The sequence below is a fragment of the Macaca fascicularis genome, chromosome 1 (genome assembly GCF_037993035.2).
Source record: "Macaca fascicularis isolate 582-1 chromosome 1, T2T-MFA8v1.1".
In the NCBI taxonomy this organism is placed as follows: Eukaryota; Metazoa; Chordata; class Mammalia; order Primates; family Cercopithecidae; genus Macaca; species Macaca fascicularis.
Window position 1 is genome coordinate 43435430 of NC_088375.1, and position 25381 is coordinate 43460810.

At 35.6% G+C, this 25381-nt stretch overlaps 1 protein-coding gene across 5 annotated transcripts in view; it reads left to right on the top strand.

The window, feature by feature from the left end:
- Positions 1-25381, top strand: part of HMCN1 (hemicentin 1) — a 454750-nt gene that overhangs the window by 185675 nt on the left and 243694 nt on the right. For all 5 annotated transcript variants that reach the window (XM_015447093.4, XM_015447120.4, XM_005540243.5 and 2 more), the window contains 5 exons: positions 3790-3910; positions 4805-5068; positions 6597-6741; positions 10076-10197; positions 15385-15660. In XM_015447093.4, the coding sequence (XP_015302579.3) occupies positions 3790-3910; positions 4805-5068; positions 6597-6741; positions 10076-10197; positions 15385-15660 (928 nt within the window). The remainder of the gene's footprint in view (positions 1-3789; positions 3911-4804; positions 5069-6596; positions 6742-10075; positions 10198-15384; positions 15661-25381) is intronic.

A 25381-nucleotide genomic window follows, 5' to 3' on the forward strand; every position in this document is an offset into this window, starting at 1 on the left:
GCTCTCTAGGTATCCTTCAATCCAATCAAGTTGATACCTAATTTTAACTATCACATCTAGTGTAACCTCGTCTTTGCCATACCGTGACCTTACCTCACATCCGCTCACACTGCAGCAGCCTGTGTATTCCTGACTCAGACCCCTTCACAACTTAATGAACGTGATGCTACTCATTGAGAGGAGTAATGTGGCTCATTATGTACGTTTAGAAATTTTATGAATAAATTGACTTTGAAACACAACTCTTCCTAGCTCAGATAAATCCTGTTCAACATCTGATATCTAGAAAGTTTCCTGTTATGCTCTGAGCCTGAATGCTGCTGCTAGATTACCCTCTTATCTACAGAAGCCATGAGGTTAGGGTAACTCTGCAGGAGTAAAAGTTCAAGACATTATGTAGTGGAAAGGTGCTTTTTGGAGCCATATTCTAATTTTAATATAACCCACAGGTTGAATCTAGATGATATAAAAGACCAAATAGAAAGACATTAAGACAGTAATTTTGACCTCACTAATTTTATGACATATATTTATATAATTTTATTACATTTATTAAAAATGTATTAAAATGGCCAAAATAATTTGGAAGAGAAGGGAAGGGAAAAAATACGGCTGGACCTCCTCTTTGCTTGACTCAGTTACAGAATTAGCTTAGTTTTCTTTGCCCCTCCAAGACCTTCATGTCATTTAGTTCTCCTCTAACCTCATCAGGTTCGTAACTCACGAGACTCCAAAGTCTTCTCCCAACACTCCTGCAGTTTCCTAAAAGCTTTCTTGCTTATGGTCTCATTGCCTTCTGATTATTTGTGTTGATTATAACCTTTTGTACTTTGATGTAGGGCAAAACTCAGCCCCTTCAAAATATCAAAAGAAATCTATCAATAGCAAGCATTTTGTGAATTTGGTAGATTTGCTTGTAGATTTGGGGTCTATGTCATAAAGCACCTTATGCTTTTCCTGCTCTTTCCTTGGCCACCACCCCCTCGCCTCCCCATTACATTTCTCTGCTTCTTTCTTCTGGATAGTCCCAGAAGTTCCATATAACTCTCCTCCTATTGTGTAAAGCAGTTCAGCATATTTCAACATTTACCCTCAAACCAGCATAATTAAATTCATTGAGATCATCATGAGAAACGCATGGGGTAGCTGTAGAGTTTGGTTTCTGGAGCTTCACCGAGTTCAGACTCCAGCTTTGCCACCTGCTGTATCTGTTACTTTGAGCAAGTCACTTAACCTCTCTGATCCATGAAGTGAAGGTGATAATAATACTCTCTCACGGGGACTTTTGTGAGGATTAAAAGTGAGAATTTGTATAAAAAATGAAGCTTTATATATAGTGTGTGCATTTTGTGCATGTTAGTGCTTTTTTCTCCTCCCTTTTCCATTTATTGGTGGGTTATACCCTCATTATACATAAAACCTGTTTCTTTTACACTAATGTTTTTTAAAGGGAGCTTAGATAAGAAAGAGATGAAAACAATAGCTTACTTTAATAGATATCAAACTATTGGTGCTTTCCCATGAAGAAATTTATGTGGTGTTTAGTGTGCCTAAAATACTGTTCAAGTATTAGAATTCTTTTAAGAGAATAATTAAATAATGATAAATGCATGAATTAACATCAGAGGCTATTTTAATACTAAACTATTTTAAAAACTTTAAATTAGCTCATTTTTTTTTCTTTTTATTGTATATTTTAACCACAGTGTTAGTTTATTTGGGATGTCCTTTGTTTCCATTACCCTGATTAGCCCAGAGTTGTATTAATTGCATATAAAAATGGACTCACTTGAAGATATCTTTTATTTACAAACACTTTTAAATTCATCGAGGACATTCTCACTGTCTACAGTATAGTATAGACACATGAAATTAAGATATTTTGTTATTTGTTACTCTTCATATTTTAGCAGAGCAATATACTCTTCATATTTGTTCAGAGAATAGTAAACCTATATTCTTACTTTTGCATACTTTATTACTTGGTGTGGTCTTTGAAGGATCAAAGTTAATTTATATTACATTAATTTTATATGATTTATAAGGGGCTCCCTGTTCATCAAATCTGCTTTAACATGTTATTTAGTAGTAGAGGTTAGCATATTTTCAAACATCTGTATAATTTCTGGGTTTTTTTTCACTCAGCTATTAAGCACCACATTTTTAAAAACCACCTTTGTTAGTTGATTTATGCATAGAACACTTGGCAGATGATTAGCACTTGATAGCAGGCATTTGGAAAATTACGTGTTAAATTTGTCCTTAGTAACCTCAACAGCTGTTTCATCATAAGGGACTTTCTGAGGAGCAAGGCAACTAACAGTGATATATGATGTTAGTGAAAAAATAAAAATTAACTCATTGTAATATCAAACATTCTGATTGACTTACATGAAATTAGTAGGTGATAGTGTCTTTGATAAAGCTCTACATTATCTAAAGAAATTGACATTAGAATTACCAAAGTTTTGTATAACCCTATGGGGAATCCCTGATTTAAAATTGATAGTTTCCTTTTTAAATTTATTATGTGGAATTCATAATGTATTCATTGAGAAATAATGGAATAAGGGTGGTACTAAGATCCCTACACTTACACATATAATCTTTTGTAACCTTTATGCAAATGAGCCATAGTAACTAGCTGCATCATTTATGCTAAGAATATAGCAACAGCTTTCATGATGATGTGTTTTTTTCTTCTTTATCCCCTTCATTTTACTACCCTTTGAGTTCTTGAGATTCTGCTCAATAAGGAAGGAACATGGTAGCAACAGGGACAGATCTTCTCTTCCTTCTTCTCCACATTGCTAAATAACAAGGAGTAGCAGTGATTCAGGGAATATGGCATAGTTTGCACAGCTCTGGAAGTGGCCAACTGGTAACCATGGTGTGAATTCATCTGGCTGTCCACCAGGTTAAAATGTATATATGCAAATCTGGCTGTCTACCAGATTAAAATTTATATATATACACACTTCAGTGCATTCTGTCATTGCTATAATACCTCAATATGTGCCTTCTCAGTGTTGAGTTTGAGATTGATAATTGGTACATTAGTGTTATGTGAAGTTTTTCTTTCACTCCCATCTCCTACTTCTACTTAAATGCTGGAATTATGTGGTCATTTTATTTTGAGACAGAATCTTGGTAACCTATGTAATAAAATAATGGTGAACTCTTGTTCATAAGTCTTAGGTGGTTTTTGATATGCAAATTCCTAGACTGCCCTGACCTAATGTTCTGATTCAGTAAATCTGGACTGGAACTAAGGACTTTGTATTTTTAATAAATGCTGAGGACCTTTGCTGGAACACTGCTGAGCTGAGGGTGCCAGCTTGCCCACGTCTGGAAAATGGTCAGCTCTATTGCTTGCACTCGTTGTAATGTCCTAGAATTGAACTTGGATGTATTTGTGGAAGATTTCCATATTTGCTAAACATCTACTATGTTAACAATAGTGACCAAAACAAAGATCCATTCCCTCATGGAGCTTTTACAGATTTATTTCCAGCCCATTCATTAGTGACTAAACACTTGTATCTTTTATCATTAGGCATGAAATATATGACTGAATGGTTTTTTAAAGCTGTCCCCATGGGGTATGTATTACAAAACTTGCATTTAAAATATAGAATCATATTTATGTTGAGAACATCCGGATCAGAGCCTCAGTTTTTGGACATCAATCCTAATTAAATATTGTGCAGTTTCCCATACTGGCGAGGGTTGCATACGACCAGCATACTGGATCAACTGCTGACCAGGTTTGTCATTAAACATTTTCAGACCTCAAGCAGTGGAAGGCACTCTGTTCGCATTACTGGCCTTAGTACTATTGATTTCCGAGCTGGCTTTTCTCGAAAGCCTACCCTGGACTTCAAAAAAACAGTCAGCAGACCAGTGCAAGGTTTGTATGTGCATATTATTTAAATTGACATAATAGCTATCCAAATGAAAAATATTTCTCAGACTGTCTATAATTTTATAATTTTGTAGTATTCAATAACATTGAGAAGCATAGCTTTAAATGTGACTATTCTCTTGGCCTAGTCACTTTCTCAAAACGTAATCCCAAGACCACTGATATCAAAATCGCTGAGGGTGCTTGTTAAAAATTAAGATTCCTGGACCTTACTCCAGATCTCCTGTCATGGAAGGTAGGGCCCAGGAATATGGACTTCAGTGAGCACCTCAGTTGATTCTTACACTTAACTAAATTTTGAGAATTACTAACCCAGATCTTGAGATTTTTTTCTTACCAAAACCTATAAATTACCTATTGTCAAGGTAAAATGTGTATATATAGCTGAAAAATTAAACATATTACATATCATTGTATTTCAAAGATAAAATTATTGATTTTTAAACCTTGTCCTCCTCTTATTTTATTCATACATTAAGATTTATAGTTTTCTAGCTGAAAAGAAGCTTAACTATAATGTAACAGTTAAAATTTGGGGGAGGTTATTGTTCATTTATTTTTATTGCTGCATTTCCTGGAAAGATACAAAATAATTTATCTTTAAAAGTATTCATGTGATCAAACATTATATAAAGTTCTCACAATTCTAATTTTTTTAACATGTAAACATAGTTAAAATACTATAAAAGTAATTTCTTAGGATTTCCTAAGTTTCTCTGGTCATGCATAAACGGTCTTTTATGTAGAAACAATTCTGCAACTGATCCAGAATTTGTAGGCATCCTTATGGTACTCATATATTATTATCATGCAAATACTTATTTGATATATAACTTCAATTGCATGTTTCTTATAAATGATAAAATCTTTCTCTTGTAGGAATACCTACCTATGTGCTGCTCAATACTTCTGGAATTTCCACTCCAGCTAGAATAGATCTTCTTGAACTTTTGAGTATCTCAGGAAGTTCTCTTAAGACTATTCCTGTTAAATATTACCCAGATCGAAAACCTTATGGCATATGGAATATTTCTGACTTTGTACCACCAAATGAAGCTTTCTTTCTCAAAGTAACAGGCTATGATAAGGATGATTACCTTTTCCAGAGAGTATCAAGTGTTTCCTTTTCTAGTATTGTCCCAGGTAAGACATCATTTTATTCAACATTGGAATATTGACAGTTTAAGGGGGTGATGTTGTCCCATAGGTAAATAATGGACTATAAAATAAAAAGTATTATCTTCATATTATTACTGCATCACCAAATTGATGAACATTTACATGTAGGGCAATACAGTTTTTCTTAGCTGTTAAATAGCACATCCAAAGTTTCATGTTAAGTCTCACTCATTGCAGATCTGAGAATTTTGATTAGTCAGTGTAAGAGCTGGAACTGGAAAATTCTCGTACTCTCTTTCCCTCTAAAAAAAGCCTGGGGCATATATTTGCTTAAACTATCTAAATTGGCTAAATGTATACATACAATTGTCAGAAACTTTCTGCTCCATAGATGGTGGTTCATAGTAAACAACAGGTGATCACTGCCTTTATTTGTCTAGTTGGTTAGTTAGCTAGTTAATTGTACATTTGCTACTACATAGAGAGGAGACTACAGATTAGATATTATATGGAAGCATCAGCTAGCATTTCAGCTTAGCTGTACTTGAGCTATTTTTCAAGACTCATGACTGAACTCTGACCCAATCTTTTTTTTTTCTTTGAGACAGAGTCTTGCTCTGTCGCCCAAGCCAAGGTGCAGTGGCGTAATTTTGGCTCATTGCAAGCTCTACCTCCCGGGTTCATGCCATTCTCCTGCCTCAGCCTCCTGAGTAGCTGGGACTACAGGTGCCTGCCACCTCTCCTGGCTAATTCTTTGTATTTTTAGTAGAGATGGGTTTCACCGTATTAGCCAGGATGGTCTCGATCTCTTGACCTCGTGATCTGCCCGCCTTGGCCTCCCAAAGTGCTGGGATAACAGGCATGAGTCATCGCGCCCGGCCAGAACTCTGACCCAATCTTTAGGACTGTAGCTTGAACCATAGACTGACAGAGATATAAGATTGCTTATAAAATTGTACTATTAGGTGGAGGGACAAAAATTTATCATTTATACATAAGACAGTGATTTGGGAAATTCAGGAACAATTCTATAGCTTTTGTTTAATAGTTGTAGAGTGGTGAGAATAGAACCAACCTCAATATTTCCTCATATACAATATTCAAAGTTGGCTTAGCTCCTAATTTGAATGCTACAAAATCTGATGGATTCCTAAAAGTCATTTTTTACATTTATTTTGGAAAAACAATTTGATTCTGAGATATGTGGGTTCTTATGTTTTTGAAATAAAAACATATTCTAGAATTGATGTATTATTACTTATTTGGTAGCAGTTTTTCTATCTTGGTGGTACAAAACAATACTGTGTCTTAAAAACTGTGGAGTCTTAGATTCAATGAATACTGTAGTAAGGGGCTCATAAAGATATCCAGAAATCAACCAGCTTTGAACAAATAAAGATAGAAAAAGTAATTTTTAGTGATCTGGGTTAATTGGAATGCAGAGGATTTACTGGAATAATTTAAGTATAAAGATTTTGAATGGATTAAGAGGCAGTACTTAACATCATTGTAACCTTTTTGCTTATGTTTTTTGTTTTTGTTTTTTTCCCAGATGCTCCCAAAGTTACAATGCCTGAGAAAACCCCAGGATACTATCTGCAGCCTGGCCAAATTCCCTGCTCTGTTGACAGTCTTTTGCCCTTTACCTTGAGCTTTGTCAGAAATGGAGTCACACTTGGAGTAGACCAGTATTTGAAGTAGGTGCATGTTTCTGTCAGTAATAAGATTCAGTATTAAACATGTAAATATAAATAGCCTATTATTGCAATGTACTTTTTCACTGGAAATTCTCACTTGCTACATAGTCTGGAATATAGCAGGGAACAAAATGGAGACAAATCTGTGCCGTTGTGGAGCTTATATTGTCATAGAGGGAGACAGTAAACAGAAGATAAATATAATATAATAAATACTGGAACATATTCAAATGTTGACTCCTGTGTTATAGAATCTGAATGTTTCGTAATCTGATGGTCTGTTGTTAAGACAAATACAGAATTATGAAAATGACATTAAGTACAAAATCTTGAAAGGAGACTTTGCAAATGAGAGGTCCTGAAGCTTTAGCTTTATTGGCTTCATGGTAAAAGTGTTTCTGAATCTGATTTAAAGTATTATGATAAGTGAATCTGGTAAGCATACAGCAGGTTAGTTGGGTTGAATAATGCTGGTAGGTGGAGTGGATGTAGCATTGGCCAATTTGAAAGCCTAAAATTCAGAGTAAGGGGCATTGGAGCAAAGACATAAAGATGCCAAGAAAGGTGATCAACAAGGTATCCAGAGAAGAGTATTCAAACACCAGGAAGAGCAAATGCAAATGCATGAAGGCTGGAGTGGACTGGGCATGTGGGAAGGACAGACAGAAGGAGGCCAGTATGGCTGAAGCCCATTGAGCCAGGAGGAGAAAGGGAGCAGAGAAGGTCAGAGAGGCATGGTCTGTGCTGCAGGTGGGGTGACAGGTGGCTCACAGCAGGTGTGGCGCCTGCATATAACAATCAGCAGGAGCGGGCTAGAGGGCACCAGCTTTTCCTTGTGAAGTTGGGTAACTTTTTTAGACAAATGCAAGTAATTTAATGATAAAAACTAAGTAAACCTTGAAAGCTGGAGAAAAACGATTTCTGCAAAGTGTTGCCTTTTAACTTACTGTGAAACAACGTTTTGGGAAAATCTCTAGGAATTATTGTTTTATCAGACTTTTATGCTATTAATTCAATATCAACATAACTTCCATAAGATGTTAAATGTTTGACAGTCTCAGCTTATACAATCACTTTATGGCAACTTATTTTAATCAAAAATTTATGGCAGGAATGTTCATCAGAACTAGGACATTTTCTACTCTTTAAAGATTAAACTGTATTATTTCCTGCCCCTTACATAGTATATCTTAATGATTTATTTAGCTGTGTATTTAATAACCAGCAACATAATTGACCAGGATATAAAATGATGAAGCTACATAACTAGCTGGTGAAATCAAATAATTCTGTTTTATGTTTAAACAGTAACATTTTTCAAAGACACTTGAAATTCTTTAGAAACATTAATTCATTAATTCCACACAATTCCTGGGAGGTAAGCCACGAGAATTCTTTTTCTCATTTTTCCAGCTCTGTGGCCCAGAGATATGACATGTTTTGCTGACATGTATTAAGCTCTTTGGATGTGAGAAGTTAGAGACAAAATTAGGCATGAGTGATGATAGACTGATACTCTAATTCTGATTCACTCTCATGTCCCTACCCTAGATTTCCTAATAACATGAAACATGTGACTTAATGTTTGTTTATGTCAGTCACTTTGGTCACCAGGGAATGTAAGGGAGAATCCGTTTGCATTAGCAGCAGGGTGCATTTTTATTTGACGTGTTCTTTTCCCTATTCCAAAATCTACCCTTCAAAACTTTTTTTATTATGTCCGCATAGTGCTTAATGTCAACTGAGAAGGCTCCATGAAAAAGAGAATTATTTTCATGTAACATTCCATAATCAAGAAAGGAACAACTGTAAAGAACATTCTTCAAGCATTTAGTAAACTGGTTGTATGTCTTTGGACAAATTACTTGTCCTTTCTCTATCTCAACTTTCATTTTTAAAAAGGGATTTAGGACTCAAAGAATCTTCAGTTTCTGTTCTAAAATTTCCATCAATCTGTTCTTTATTAATCCTAATATATGCTCAGCTTTTAAGTAGGCTCTGAAGAAAACACCAAAGATGTATGTATTCCAAACCCCTACCTTCCTGAAACTTACCAGTACCTCCTAGATGATGACATTTACAAATTTGTACTTAGTATACTCCTGTTAAGCCTCGAAGATACAGCTTACATGATCAGTATGGTATGGAGTCAAGTGGTATTCTGCTTTCATTCTGAAAGTGACAAGAAGAACCACTGGCATGTAGTTAGTGCCTACAGAATTGAAAGGAAACAATGTTTAACTAAAGTGAATTTTCTCAGCTACTAAAACACATGGAACAATGACCTTGCTTTGTTTCTCACTTTCCTAAGGCACAGAAACCTGTTTTAACTTTTTCTTACAAACCCCAGTTGTACCAAATAGGAGTTAAGAGCTCAGTAAGTTCTTCTTGGTTTCTGATGATAAGTATGGTGTGTTTGGATGGGGAGAGATCTGGAGATATCACCATAAGGTATCATATTTTATACCACTTTCAGAATTCAGTGGAAAATCTCTTGTCTGCAGTGGGCTTTTTACCTTATCTGTATCTTGATTTTTTTAAGGTTATAAGTAGCTACAGATGATACAGGAGAAAAATTATGAAAACATTTTTGACATTTCAGCCACACTTTAAAACAGGACAATGCCTATTTTTGTAGATCATTGAGCTCTTTGAAACAAAGATTAAATATCTATTATTAAGACACTTCCAGAAAATGAGAAATAATTTGAACAGTGTTAGAGGACAAAGAATAAATATTTATTAAATGAATGAGTACATAATATAGTAGAGGGATTTTTTTTTTAGAGTTTAACTATAAAACTGATCATTTGTTTTCATTTCTCATTGTGTATGTAGGTTGAACGATATATGGCCTATCGCCCCATGTGGAGCTTATCTAAAAGAAAGTTAAGGAGAATGTATCTTCTTAGAATCAAAAAGTAGATTTCCTGCCTTCAAATTTGTATATTGCCTAATTAAATTGCTTTGTCTAAGATTCCTACTGACATGACCAAAAACTGGAAAAAATAAAAGGAGAGAGGATTAATGAGTATTTCTTTGCCAGCTCTGTTATCTTATATTTTGACATAGCTACAAAATATTTCCCTAAATAAATTTTCAACCTCTATAATTATTGTTTATGTTGTGTCTTTTGCTCAGAATAGAAAAGCCTCATGTTCTAGTAAAATATAAACGGTGTGTCATTTTAAGTTAAAAAGAACCCTGCAGTTTTATCAGTTTATTTTATTTACATTGTTCTTTTGAATGAAACTTCAAGAAAAATAGTGAATCATTGCTTTCAACTTGGTCTTATTTTGTAGTAACTAAAAGTTTTCCATTATCTTCCCTCCAGAGAATCTGCCAGTGTGAACTTAGATATTGAAAAGGTCACTTTGTCTGACGAAGGTTTCTATGAGTGCATCGCTGTCAGCAGTGCAGGTACTGGACGGGCACAGACATTTTTTGATGTATCAGGTAATTACCACTAATTTCTTTGCAGTTGCCCAAGTATTAATGCAGCTGTGGAAATGGGATGTTTGTTAACCAGTTTGTGTTTATACAGTTGTCTTTATGATTATTTTATTATTGTCTATCTCTCCACTGAATGGAGAACTCAAATCCTGGCTTCACCATGTATCAGATACATGACCCTCCTTGGGCTAATTATTTAAGGATAATAATTATGCCTTGGTTTCCCTAACTATAAAAAAAGCATAACAACAAGAACAGTCTATATTTCATGGGAAACAATGAGTATTAAATGATATGTAATATATGCAAGGCACTTAGAAGAGAGCCTGCCACATAGAAACACTTCATAGACATTAGTGATTATTATTATTGTTGTTATCATTATTGTCGGGGACTAAGGAATAGTTTTTGAAATGATCATATAGCATTTTCCCGTGAGAAAATAAAATTTAAGTGAAGGATCTATTCTGATCAAAACAAGGTTAAATGTTCACTCTTCCTCTCCCATATTCATAATGAGCAGAGCATTTTTATGAGTAGATTCTGATATTTAAATTAAAGATAATAATGAAAACGATTATATTCTAAGAACACAGGACCTCAGTGGCTACAATATTCGCACTAAGAAGGGTAGAAGTAGTGCTAATTATTTTGCATTCAGATAGTATGTTTCCTATGAATAGATGGGAGATATAGTTCATATTATTTTATAAGGTAAAATACATTAAAGTGAAAAAAATAATTTTTCCTCTCATCTCACCTAATTTTTAGGGGATAAAAGACTACCATTTATAATCAATGATCAGGATTAAGTCATTTACTTGGTGTTTATCTATAATTGAAAACTTTGTTTAGGCTGAATGATTTTCTACCTGCCTTGTGGACTAGTGTTGCTATGTGTTTAATTGTAACCTATTCTGACCTATATATTGCTGCTGTTGAATTTGTTACAATGTCTATATTTGCTTTTAGTACTGGGGTGCATTTTCTTCAGACAAGTTAAGACAAAAGAAGCTTATAATTATAGGTATATCATATATTTAGAAGTCTAGGATTTGTTGTTTGCTATCAGTAATTTCAAAACCTTAAAGCAGAAGCATGCAAGTCAGACAAGCATGTTCTTCTTGCAGTTAAACTATTTGTATTCTGTTACTGCTAGAAAACGTTTGTCTTCTGAAACAATTTAGCAAGTTGACATACATCACAAACTATTCATTTTTTCATGTTCAATAATTAGAAAAAGCATTGGAGTTATGTCAACATTCCTCAGCTTCTGGGAAAACAAATACTTGAACACTTGAGTATTTTTCCCAGCAATACTTTTTAAGAGAAGGACAACAAGGAAAGAGGTTTGAGTGAGTTGATTCAGACATCTTGCATAAATAACTGGGAAGTGCCAGGAAGAACTTGTGAACTGACTGTCATGAATTGGGCTTGACAGTGTCAGGAACTTCCATATGTGTATTCTACACATGTCCTTCTAGTAGCCGTCTGTGATCTGTGCCAGCCAGGCAATGGAATAACTAGGAAATTGTACTGTGCCGGAGCTGACTTTCAGGAATTGTTTTCCACTCAGTCAATTTAAAAAGAATAGGGCAGAAACGGTGATGGCAAGGGCAATGACTATAACAGCAGAAGTCACAAGTGAGTGCCCCTTTGAACTTGAAAGAGTGGACTTTTCGTTTTCTGGGTTAGCTGTTGCCTAATACGCCAGTCTTTAAGCTCCACCCACTTCCGAATTTCCCCTAGCCTAGGCTGAGGTCCCAGCTCAGCCACCGCACTGTAACTAATTATCAGCATACTGGAATCAGGTGCAAATTCACAGGATAATTAGATCTTATATTTTTTAAAGGGGTATTAGGAAGCAAAGCATTATTGAACACTAATATTCTCATGCCATTATGGATATTATTTTATTTTATAAAGTCAAGGAACACCCAAGAGCAGTTTAAAGAAATGCCCAAGTTCTACCAATATGTCGCCTCAGTTTTTGCCAGCACTTTTTTACTAGTTGACATGTTTGAGGACTTTTGGTTCATTTGAAATGTTGGTTATTGGGTTATTGATTGTTTTAAATGCACAATAGGTGTAGAAAGCATTGTTCTTCTCTTTTATTGAATATAAACACACAGAATCAAATGAGTGAAACTGCAGAAGCATGAAAAACTTATTCTTTTCAAATTACATTTGGTAGTTTAGTTTGATACTAAGTTATATTAATTATCTGTACTGAATTGTTTTACTAACACAATGACCTTCACCCAACACACACACACACACACACACACACACAGAGTACTAAAATTCTGAGTTTAGGTAAAGATCTGAAGAGAGAAAACTTGTCAAGGGCATGTCAGTGACAGGAAACCTTAAATTATAATTACAGAATATTCTTTTAGAAAGGCTAAGATTTGGAAATAATCTTACACCACCTTATCATTTTATAGCTAATGAAACAGAACCCAGAGGAAGCAAGTGACCTGTTTATGATCAAATGGGTAGATAGGTCGTAAGATGTAGATTCCTGGCCTCCTGATTCTCAGTCTCATGGTCCTAATGTCCCAAGCCTACGCTTGTCACTGTTCCTCCCTGATTATTGAGGTTTCCTTTCTGCTACCCTAATCCCAGCCTGCTTTCACTCAGGAATGGCTGCCCTTTGTACTCCTAGAACAGGTTATTTCTGATAATCCATAATCTTGGCCTCCTTCACAAACTGCTGTAATTCTCCCTCATCATTCCCCTATTCCTACCAAATTTATTCACATGTGTCTAAATATTTCCATGTGTATAATATTTATTGTCTTGAAGTATTTATGCAGTGGTGGTGTCGTATGTCATTATTTCAAATCTCATCTGCTCATGTATGTTATTAGAAAGTTGGCAGGTACTTATTTGAATTTATATTCTAAGAGAAACTAGTATCTGGGGTGGAGTTTGTATGCAAGAGAGTTTTTGGAGAGTTCTCTAGGGAAAAGCACCTGTAAGGGAATGAGGGAAGTGGAAGAAGAGGAACTGAGCTACAGTTGCAGCAAGGGCCTACAGGCAGCTCTGGAGCTGGGAGGGCCCTGAATTGAGCGAGGAGAGCTGGGTCTTTCTTCCTTCATTAAGAAGTAATTGGATGTGAGCAGCACTGGAAAGGGGTGTCTAACCTTCAGCATGTTTGTTTCATAGGGATCTGAGAGCTAGAAGGAGTCTTTATGATAAATTAATCATCTTATTTTTCAGATAGAAAAACTAAACTATTAATATCACTAAATTGACTTATCTAAAGTCACACAACTAATTAGGGGTAGAACTAGGTGGCCTATTATTACCAAATTTAGCAAATTAAAAACACAGAATGCCCAGTTAAATTTGAATATCACATATGTGTGACCCAAATATTACACAAGGCATACTTGTACTGAAATATTATTGTATTTGTATCTGAAATTCAGATTTAACAAAGTGTCCTGCATTTTATCTGTGAACCCTAGCCAGACTCCAATCAAAGCTTCCTTTGTCCTGTATTCTTTCCAATGTATTCACTAGCTATTTTCATAAGAGATTTAAAAAATAACAAAATAATAAAACATTTTTTTAACTTAAAATAGCATATACTACTTAGAAACAGTTTGGGAAAAAAATGATAAATATAACAAAATATGGAAAACACACATATTATATCACTCAGAGATAACCACTGTGGTTTTGGTATACTTGTTTTCAGTCTCCATTCTAGGCTTATTATATTAATCTGCACTCATACATAGTTTTAAATAGCACGGGGATAAAGTTTGATCTTGAATATTTGACACACTTTCATATTAAACTAAAACAGACACATGAATTTCTAGCTAGCATAGATCACTGCAGTTTTTATTGCGGCATTATTTATAATGTATTGCTACAGGAGATCTTTTTTTTTTTTTTTTGAGATGGAGTCTGGCTCTGTTGCCCAGGCTGGAGTGCAGTGGCCGGATCTCAGCTCACTGCAAGCCCCGCCTCCTGGGTTCACACCATTCTCCTGCCTCAGCCTCCCGAGTAGCTGGGAGTACAGGCGCCCGCCACCTCGCCCGGCTAATTTTTTTTGTATTTTAGTAGAGACGGGGTTTCACCGTGTTAGCCAGGATGGTCTCGATCTCCTGACTTCGTGATCCGCCCATCTCGGCCTCCCAAAGTGCTGGGATTACAGGCTTGAGCCACCGTGCCCGGGGATCATTTTAAAGCATTTGAGCAGAGACAGCTTTGGAGAGAGAATTTAGATTCACTCTCAAAACTAACTAGAGCTAACTCAGGAAAAGGAAACCAAACACCGCATGTTCTCACTCATAAGTAGGAGTTGAACAATGGGAACACATGCACAGGGAGGGGAACAACACACACCAGGGCCTGTTGGGGGGTGGGGGGCAAGGGGAGGCAACTTAGAGGACAGGTCAATAGGTGCAGCAAACCACCATGGCACACGTACACCTATGTGACAAACCTGCATGTTCTGCACATGTACCCCGGAACTTAAAATAATAAAAAGAACCAACGAACTAGAGAAATGTGATTTTCTGCAAAAATGTTGGTTAAATATTTAATTAGTAATTGGCCTTTGACCATATCTGAAACACATGCATTACTCAATGCCTTTTGTGTATATGGCTCTGTGTACAATTTTATTAATGGTCTGTTCCTACTGTTCACCTGAACTTCATAAATCAAACTGTTCCCCATTTTTGCTTGAACATTTATCTTACTCTTCTACTGTCCTATGTCTTCTTAATGAGACTGTAACTCCCCTGAAAGATGATACTGTCATTTTCATGTTTACTATCCTTTGTGTGCTATTTTCTTTACAACGCTAAATATATATTTTTAAAATTTAAAAGTTCGCAAATGCTACTTTCATCAATAAAAACTTGGCCTCATTTTGCAATCCTAAATCAGTCAAGTTATACTCTTTTGCCATGCCTCTTTGACTCTCATGTCTATAATTTGGCTTGAGTATCCTTTGGTATGTAATTGTGTACTACTTTCTAAAGCATCCTTTCAGTGATAATTTTAGGGGGGCTCATAGTCATACGCATTAATGGAGTAAGTTCTGTTGCACTGCATCTTTCCTACTGGATATTCAATACATACTTATTCAGTTTTTAAACCACATCTGTAAGTGAGCAAAATGGCTTTTAGATCTCTTGATTTGAATTTTTTGATTTCACACAGAACCGCCTCCAGTCATCCAAGTGCCTAGCAATGTTACAGTCACTCCTGGAGAGACAGCAGTGTTAACATGTCTCATCATCAGCGCAGTGGATTACAATCTAACCTGGCAGAGGAATGACAGAGATGTCAGACTGGCAGAGCCAGCAAGAATTAGGACCTTGACTAATCTGTCATTGGAGCTAAAGAGTGTGAAATTCAACGATGCTGGAGAGTATCTTTGTATGGTTTCTAGTGAAGGTGGATCATCAGCCGCTTCAGTTTTCCTCACAGTGCAAGGTACAGTGCTTTTGGTAACTTCTGAATTATGACATCTTTCTGTCTTCTTTTTTTAAAATTTTTGTCCTCCCAAGTTGGCTATTTGAGAGTGAGAGTATCTACCCAAATAATTATCGTTTTGAGTGATGGAATGCTTAAGCGTATTCAGTGGTCTATGGCCAAGAAAACTGGAAACTAAAACATCACTAACAAATAGGAAACTTTAATACAATCATAACTAATCATAGTGGTTGAAGATGTTTATTTTAAGACAATATAAAAATTGTCTCTGGATAATTTAATAGTTTTAAATTCTTTAATCCATCTTGTGGATTTTTTACAAAGCATACTAATTAATAATTGGTCAAAAAACAATTTCTTCCCAATTTAAGTACTGTGTTATTGCATACATAACTAATTTACCTTTCGTTGTGAAATTGTGTGATAATTCTCACTAATACCTTTAAAATAAAGGTTTAAGATGCGTCTCATCTTGGTGAAATTTTATTGAAACATAAGCAGAGTTGTTTTTAACATTATTTGTCTTACACACGCATGTACACACACAAGTGCCTATTGAAAATAAACTAATTGTGAGCCAATTTTGAATTATGTATTCATAGATTACATGTTCCAATAGTTGAAAATGAATTTATGAGCAATGTGGTTAATGGCTACTAAATATATATTGTTCAGGATCATCAAATGACGAGGAGAAACTACTCCAAAGTTTCTCTTTCAGTGGAAACATATTTGGCTTCTAAATGTCTATAGACCAGCTGGGAGTCTTAATGTAATGAAAAAATTACTGTTGGCAGTTTTTCACTGTTAAGCTGAAAGGTTCAGTTACTGCCTCAGCAGAATATTTTATTTCAGTTCCTTGATGTGGGAGACTGATTGCACCAGAATTGGGTCTATTTGATTGTGGTATTAGAAACAATTTTATAACATGCCTGAAGTAGCAGTCTCAGGTAACTTTTTAGCAAGGTTACCTAAGAAAATGACCATTGAGCTTCAAGGCTAACTCTTAGAATGTTATTAATGACAGAAAAGCGAAACTACCATGAGAATGAACAAAATGGTTGACATCTGATTATAGTTTTCTCCCTGGCAGTTGAAATATATGCTGCAATCAGAATGTGTGTCTTTTGTTAGTTGATCTGGGGAATCCTTTAGGGAAATGTTGCTTTTGTAAATGGTTCACCACATTTCCACATGAAACTGCCTAGATAATATGAGTCGATCCAAGTTCTAGCAACTTGGGTTACTAGAACTCTGGAACTATTTTACCGAACTGATTGTTTCGGATAAAATAAGTGCTAATGGACTTCTGAAATTTGATCTTGGTTCTTTATTTGAAGTCCCTTAGAATGAGATTGTAAATAAATCAGAGCCTTCCTTGTTTCTCCAAGTTAACATTACAGTCCATAATTTTTCTGTTTAGTTCATTAGAGCGGTGATTCTCAAACTTCCATGAGTAAGGAATTACCGAAGGACTTTTTAAAAAATGCATATTTCTAACCCCACATCAAGCGATGTTTTTTCTATAGGTCTGGTGTGTGGCCTGGGAATCTGCATTTTAATAGCCTTCTCAAGTAATTCCATGGACATTTTCTGAAAACAGCATATATATCCATTCTACAGAATGAACCATATGATCTAGAAATGTGTATCTTTAAGGGAAGCCCTTGACTCTCTTCTTTCTGGTAAAATAAAGCCATTATTATCCAACAATTTACAAAGTGCTGAGGTAAAATGTTATATAATACACAAAACATAAATATAAAAACTGTATGACAGTACATCATTACTGGGTAATCTGTATTAGTGGTGTAAATCTGTCTAGAGGTGTTATTTTATGGCCTGTCCAGTTGGCCTTGAGTTTGAGGGGCCAATTTTGATGATAAAGGATGTTTCAAAAATCTAACAAAAATATACTCTAGAATTGATAGTACTGCTCAGTAAAAATAAGAGACTTTTGCTAATTGTAGTTACCTAAGTGTATTATTTTATGGTTGAATGCACTATTGGAAAGCTATGGGTATTTGATAAAGTAAACTGCCATACCTAAAGGTAAAGTTTATGATAATATGAGAGCTGATAAACTATTGGCATTAAATCTTACATTACAAATTAATTTCACTTTAATGCAGTTAAATCTTTTTAAAAGCAGAAATAACAAATAGTTTTAGAAAACTTAAAAGACAAAATAATACTTGGATTGAATACTTAACTTTAGGAATAGTTTTCTTGTTTAAAGGGGAATCAGTAGCTTAATTCACAGCCTCATTTATGTTGTTATGCTTCCACTGGTATGTTTGGGAACTATTTCTATCTGGAATACTTTTAAGAGTTAAAAATCTAGATTTTACAAGTTTTTTGTAGTAATTTTACAAAATATAATTAGCAAGAATTTTCTTCTTTAAGATAGTATATGTCTAGTATTGCAGCCTTTCTTTACCTGACAATAAATTATATATAAAGTCTTCAAAAAGACAAAGCTAAAGAATACTAAAAACTAGCAGCAATTAACAGCAGCAAAAATCCTAGGAGGAATTTTATATGTATTACATATAAAGATTTTTTTCTTATATAAATATGTATATAGAATATTTATCTATATTTTAAGATCACTGGAATGAAAATCTTAACAGTGCTCCATCCTTTTTCTGTTCACATGAAAATAGGAAGTATCTTTGTCCTTGTTTTATAGTTTGCTCCAAAAAGAAAATGTTACTCTTTGAAGAAGCCAGAATGCTATTTTCTCATACTAGCTCTAACTATTCAGTTAGGAAACTAGCAGGATAGTAAATGAGCAGGCAACCTGGTCCCAGGTAGAAAATTGTAACCTTGGATATATGTAACCTGGGATGTATGTTTCCCACCAATGAAAGTATTTGAAAGCAAGAGAAACATCGATACGAGTGTCAGTTAGGAATTTTAGAAACAGATGGTTGCAGAGGGGAGCATCACATCTCAGCCAAAAGAGCTCCATAGATGAGGACTGGGCAAGGAGCCATGTACGTCAGACTCTCACTTAGCTGCAGAGCTGAAAAGGGGGTTCAGCTCCTCCAGAACAGAAGCAGAGTGAGAATGAAGTCAAGTCCATCCAAACACTTTGTTAAAAGACACTAGTTTTGGATGAATGTCACTTCATTTGAAGATGAATAAACAGAAAACTATCGAAATAAATAAAACAGTGGGGGGGAAATGAAGCATAGGACTTAAGTAGAAATGCTGAGGAACAAAACAAGGCAGGCAGGGAATACTTACAAGAAATGGACGCTTTGAAAGCAGCTTATTCTAGAGACAAGGGGAAAAAGTATTTGGTCTGCCCATTATCTTTCAAAAAGAGTTCACTTCTTTTAGATGACAGTGTATATTCATACGGTATCTTAGTCTGTTTTTTTGCTGCTGTAACAGAATCCCTGAGACTGGGTAATTTATAATGAACAGAAATTTATTGGCTCACAGTGCTGAAGGCTAGGAGGTCCAAGATCAAGAATGGGGCATCTAGTGAAGCCCTTCTTCCTGCGTCATCACATGGTAGAGGGCAGAAAGACAAAGAAAGCAAAAGAGCACATCTACTCCTGTGAGCTTTTTAATTAAGGGTATTAATGTTTTCATGTGGGCAGAAACCTAAACATCTCCCATGAGGCCTCATCTCCCAATGCTGTTACATTGGAGATTAAGTTTTCAGCACACAAATTCAGGGAGACACATTCAAACCATAACATAAGGCAAGAACCGGCTAAGACAAAAGGACAATAATAAGTGGAATGGGCTGAACACAGTGACTCATGCCTGTAATCCCAGCACTTTGGGAGGCTGAGGCAGGCAGATCATGAGGTCAGGATATTGAGACTATCCTGGCTAACATGGTGAAACCCTGTCTCTACTAAAAATACCAAAAATTAACCAGGTATGATGGCACACATCTGTAGTCCCAGCTACTTGGGAAGCTGAGGCAGGAGACTTGAACCTGGGAGGCGGAGGTTGCTGTGAGCTGAGATCACACCACTGCACTCCAGCCTGGGCAACAGAGCGAGACTCCATCTCCATAATAATGATAATAATAGTAATAATAATAAGTGGAATGGAAGAAGTCAGAAAAGATTTGATTTTTAAAATGCAATATTTTAGTGCAAATATGTAATAGAGGCACTGAAGAGCAGAATTTATACTATATAAAAAATCATGGATGTGGTGCATAAATTTGAGAAGTCTTTCAGAATATTGAGGAAAAGAACTAACAGTTGAATAATATGATTTTTAAGTGGAAATAAAAAAATAAGTTTAATCTAAAATTTATAGGAGTTTAGGAAACAAAGACAATTGAAACTAAAGAAATAGTCCGAGATATAATTGAAGAAAACTGTTCTAGGGAGAAAAAGTTGTCTTGAGTGAGTAGATTAACCAAGGTAAATGAAGGGAGAACTTCATCTAGACACATCCTGGCTGAATTTGAAATTACTAGTAGGAACAATCTACTCATTCCCCATAAGCATATGACTAAACCCATTGTAAACCGAAAGATAAAATCAGATTTGTGTCTGACTTCTTATGCTAAAAGCTAGAAGATAATTGCAGTGGATATTTGTCATAATTTTGCTCTTAGGGTCTGAATACTTTCCCTAATTTGGGGAGGAATTATTTATTATCTTGGTGGGAAGCAGAAAACAAGTGAGGTCAGATAATTCATTTTCCTTATTCCCTAGATCACATGACCCACAGCCAGCCACTAATATGCTCCCAGTGGGACTTTCACTCTTGCCAAGACCATGAACACTGAAAAAATTCTAATTTTGGCAGCATCATGGAATTTAGAGTCCAACAGCAGAAGCAAATGTCCCAGTGGCCCTTCACCATCACTTTAACAGACTGATGTTGGCTGTGTTCTCAGCGGTCTAGCCACACCATTTCTATCTGATATCCAGTTTCCTTTTGATTCTGTACCTCAGAAAAAATTTTCCCAATGAATTCCTTTTCTACTTAAGTCAGCCAACCTGGTTTCTGTTGTTTGCAATTGAGAATTCCAACTGACACAATAATAAGAAAGATGCAAGTAGTTTAAAAAAAAAATGGAATCCAAGAATTTAATACAGTTAAGTTGTCTTTCCTATAAAAAGCCATCAAAAGGACATTCTCAAATGTCCAACAGTTCAAGAAAAATGCCAAATATATAGCTTTCTTAAAATGATTTATTAAAAATGCAACTTAACGGCTTGAAGTAGATCTTAAAAAGGAAAAACAAAAAAATCCAAATTGGAGAAGCCATGGTATGAAGAACTGGTGAACTTCCCTCAGTGACTATTATCAAGCTCATTACCAACTCATCAAAAAAGCCTTGGGAGGCAAAGCTAACCTCAGAAACTATGACTGTTTGAATCAGCCACACTGATGAGCATGTGAGAATGTGAATGAGTTGATATGCTTACTTCATTATGAGAATTCCTTACCACGAGGATAATGATATCCTTAGACACAGGAAATTCCCCAGGAAAGGAATACCCTGAAGCAGGGTTTACCATAAGACTCAGAAGTCCAGCTATGCAAACAAACAAATGGAAGCCAACACTGCTATGCTAGGAGAAAAAAGATAACTAGATTGATATATACCAAATGTGTACATGATTGTTTGGGGGCAGCAGAACTATAAGTGACTTTTTGACTTGTAGTTTTTTTGTTTTTCTGTTTTAAGATCTACTTCAGGCAGTTAACTTGCATTTTTCATAAATCATTTCATGCTTTTCTGTACTTGAAAAAATACTTAAAAGAAATGGATTATTTTTAAACTTTGTGTAAATAGAATTTAAATTTTCCTAAATGCTCACATTAATTTTATTAGAGGATTGAATTATGTATGAGTAATTTGTTCTCTTTGTTTTCTAGATATTGAGAATGTGCTTTATCACTTTCATATTTAATATAATTGAAAAAATAAATGTTTAAAAATAAGAAATAACTAAGAACATAAATTAACAAATAATGCCTCTCAAAAAGAAAAGCAACAGGATTTAAGATAAAAATAGATTTTAGGTCAATTTATAAGAAGAAACATCTCCTATCTGCTTTATATAAATGGAAGTATAGATTATAAAGTAAGGATCTAGTGATATATTCCCTTAAATATTAAAAAGTTGAGTTCTAAAAAGTTTATTTTGGAGAAAAAATAATTCTTTCCAAGGTTTATTTGTAGGCAGCTCCTAGTTCTGTTAGGTATAAGGATACGACAGCAGTTCCATCACTGCATGTTGAGTGGTATAAGTTCTTTTCAGTAGAGCGGTATAAGTTCTTTTCAGTAGAATGGTAAAAGTGCTTTTTAGTAGAAATAACTGAGGAATGGTATCAGCTTATGCCACAAAATTGTTGCTTTTTAAAATGACTTAAAGCTTATTTAAATATGTTTATCAGAAAAACCAGCCCCCAATATTTCAACATAGGTTCTTTCTATTTTCCCTAAGTGTCGGCTGGTCTGAGAAATAAAGAGACAGGGTACGAAGAGAAGAATTTTACAGCTGGGCTTCTGGGGGTGACATCACATATTGGTAGGACCATGATGACCCCTGAGCTGCAAAACCAGCAAGTTTTTATTACGGATTTCAAAAGAGGAGGGGCTGTACGAATAGGGATTAGGTCACAAAGATTACATGCTTCAAAGGGCAAAGCAAGACCACAAGGCAAGGGCAAAATTAGAATTACTGATGAGGGTCTATGTTCAGCTGTGCACGTATCATCTTGATAAACATCTTAAACAACAGAAAACAGGATTCAAGATCAGAGAACTGGTCTGACCTCAAATTCACCAGGGCAGGAATTTTTCCCCACCCTGATGAGCCTAAGGGTACTGCAGCAGACCAGGATGTATTTCAGTCCTTATCTTAACCGCATAAGACAGACACTCCCAGAGTGTCCATTTATAGACCTCCCCCCAGGAATGCTATTCTTTTCCTAGGTTCTTAATATTTAATATTCCTTGCTAGGAGAAGAATTTAGTGATATCTCTCCTACTTGCACATTCATCTATAGGCTGTCTGTAAGAAGAAAAATATGGCTCTATTTTGCCCGACCCCTCAGGCAGTTAGACCTTATGGTTATCTTCCCTTGCTCCCTGAAAATCGCTGTAGAGATGGGGTTTCACCATGCTGGCCAGGCTCATCTCGAACTCCTGACCTCATGATCTGCCCACCTCGGCCTCCCAAAGTGCTAGGATTACAGGTGTGAGCCACCGCACCTAGCCCTCTGAATACTTTTTAAAGAGTATGAGATGTATTTAAAAATGGTAAGTACATAGAATTTACCTGAAGACCTTTGGTGTTGAGATGATGACCTCACTTGGTCTTCAGAATGGATTACTTATAACTGTTCCACTTGTTGGGAAGTTTATCTCATATCTATAACATTTCAGAAGTTATTCTGCATATTTTAAAAATCTATTTGGTACTTAACAAGCATCCACCACATGGAATTATTTCTAAATTAAAAAGTATCATAAAGCAGTCAGACTTAAAATGTCAAGTTAGATCATCTGATTCTACAAACATTCATATTTGAAAGCTTAAGGATCTGGAATTTTGTAGGACTGTGTTACAGAGTAAGTCCTTTAAATTCTTTCTGAACCAAAATGGGGTCTATGAAAAGGAATAAATGTGGAATTTCAACTGATAACTAAATTAGGTTTTTCTATAGGAAAAATTGGGTATTCACTTAATTTATCTGCCAAATGTAATCTACCATCTCCATAGTTAGGGGCAAGTTTCTGGTATAAAACATTCCAATTTCATGCAATAACATGTATGAATGAATATCATGTTTCAGTTACTTTTGCCTTTCATCCAAGGAATCTGTGTACTATAAAAATGTTAGAGTACTTTAATTTTAGATGAAGAGAATGCTCTCTAAAACTTAAAAGAGAGAAATGTTAAAGGGTCTCTAAATAGAACTTAGAAGGAAAGACTAAAAAATTAGACTTATTTAGATTATAAAAGGAACAAAAAAAGGCCGGGTGCAGTGGCTCATGCCTATAATCTCTGCACTTTGGGAGGCAAAACAGGCAGATCACATGAGGTCAGGAGTTCAAGACCAGCTTGACCAACATGGCGAAACTCCATCTCTACTGAAAATGCAGAAATCAGCCAGGCCTGGTGGCACGTGCCTGTAATCCCAGCTACTCAGGAGGATGAGGCAGGAGAATCGCTTGAACCCAGGAGGCGGAGGTTGTGGTGAGCTGAGATTGTGCCACTGCACTCCAGCCTTGGTGACAGAGCAAGACTCCATCTCAAACAAAAACCAAAACCAAACAAAAGTAAAAAAGGATGACTTAATAAGTAATTCAAGTGTATAAGAGAATTGTTATGAAGAAGTGATACACTGTGGACATTTTAATTTTCAGCAAAAATAGACTATGTGAAAATGTGTATTAAGCCAAACCTGGTGGCTTTAAGTGAGCTGGTGGAAAAGATGTCTAAGTGTTGGAGAGGCTAAATGATAGAATGCAGTAGCAGGGAAAACAATACTCCTTTCTCAGTGTTTTGACTCCTGGGAAGAGAGACCAAATGAGCAATTAGCAAGCATATCAACCCACTAAATTATTTAAAGAAAGCTACCAACTAACATTTTTTTTTAATTTTGGGAGTTGATAGCATACTTTACTTCATCTAATCCTCACAGACTGCTATTATTTACTATGGTCAATTTCAATTTACAGCACTTCTAAATGTGTAAGTTTTTTTTCCACACCAACAACCAAATCTCCAACTCTCTAGGCCCCAACTGGGTGCCCATGAATTTAATTCAATTCAGAAATCAACTCATTTAGCATGAGACCCCACAGGTTAAGGGCTTAATCCCACCAAACTGCACCTACTTTAAATGCCAATCACAAGCCCTGGGCTTCCTATGCTTCTGATCAAGCAGGCACACAGCTTCACACCATCCTCCAGGAACCTCTATGTGTTCAGCTATTCTCTGCATGTTTAGCTATTTTAGAAGCTCTTCAAACTCTGGCTTTTTTGTTTTTGGTTTTTAAGGAGATGTCCTTCTGTAGACATGATTGATGACATCACGGGCCATCAGTGATCATCTCTGCCTTCATCTCCTCTCCCTTCCCTGGATTTTGAGGGTGGGATTGAAAGTTCCATCCTGCCTTGGTCTTTCTGGTGATTAGCCCCATCCTGAAGCCATCTGGGTACCACCAGTCACCAATTAGCATGCAAAATAAACTTTTATCACTACCGAGATTCAAAGGATGTTAGGAGCTATATGTCAGGAAATGGGACAAAGCAAAATATATATTTCACAATATCACATTGTCATTTTTTAAACCCATAGTGCCTTGCACAGAGGGAAAATGCATAATTGCACCCAATAGATGTATAATTTCTTAATTGCTGAATGAACCTCAATGTAACAGTAACACTATAGGGAAGTCTTGGTCATTACCCTTATCTGTCATGTTTCCATGTTAACTTCAATGGGTTATTTGAATCGCATCAGCAGTTTGAAATGTCATTATGTGAGTACTTTCTTTTCCAGTTGCAACACAAGCCAGCATATTACTGCTTGCATTTAAAACCATATTTTAGAACAAAATCTGGTAATTATCTCACGAAAAATTTATAGTTGTTATTTTTAAAATATTGTTTATATTATTAATTCACCCCAATTTAGAAACAAAATCATGTGAGTGACTTTTGCAAAATTTTACAAAATAGGCTAAAGCAATTTGTCACTGTTAAGTTGA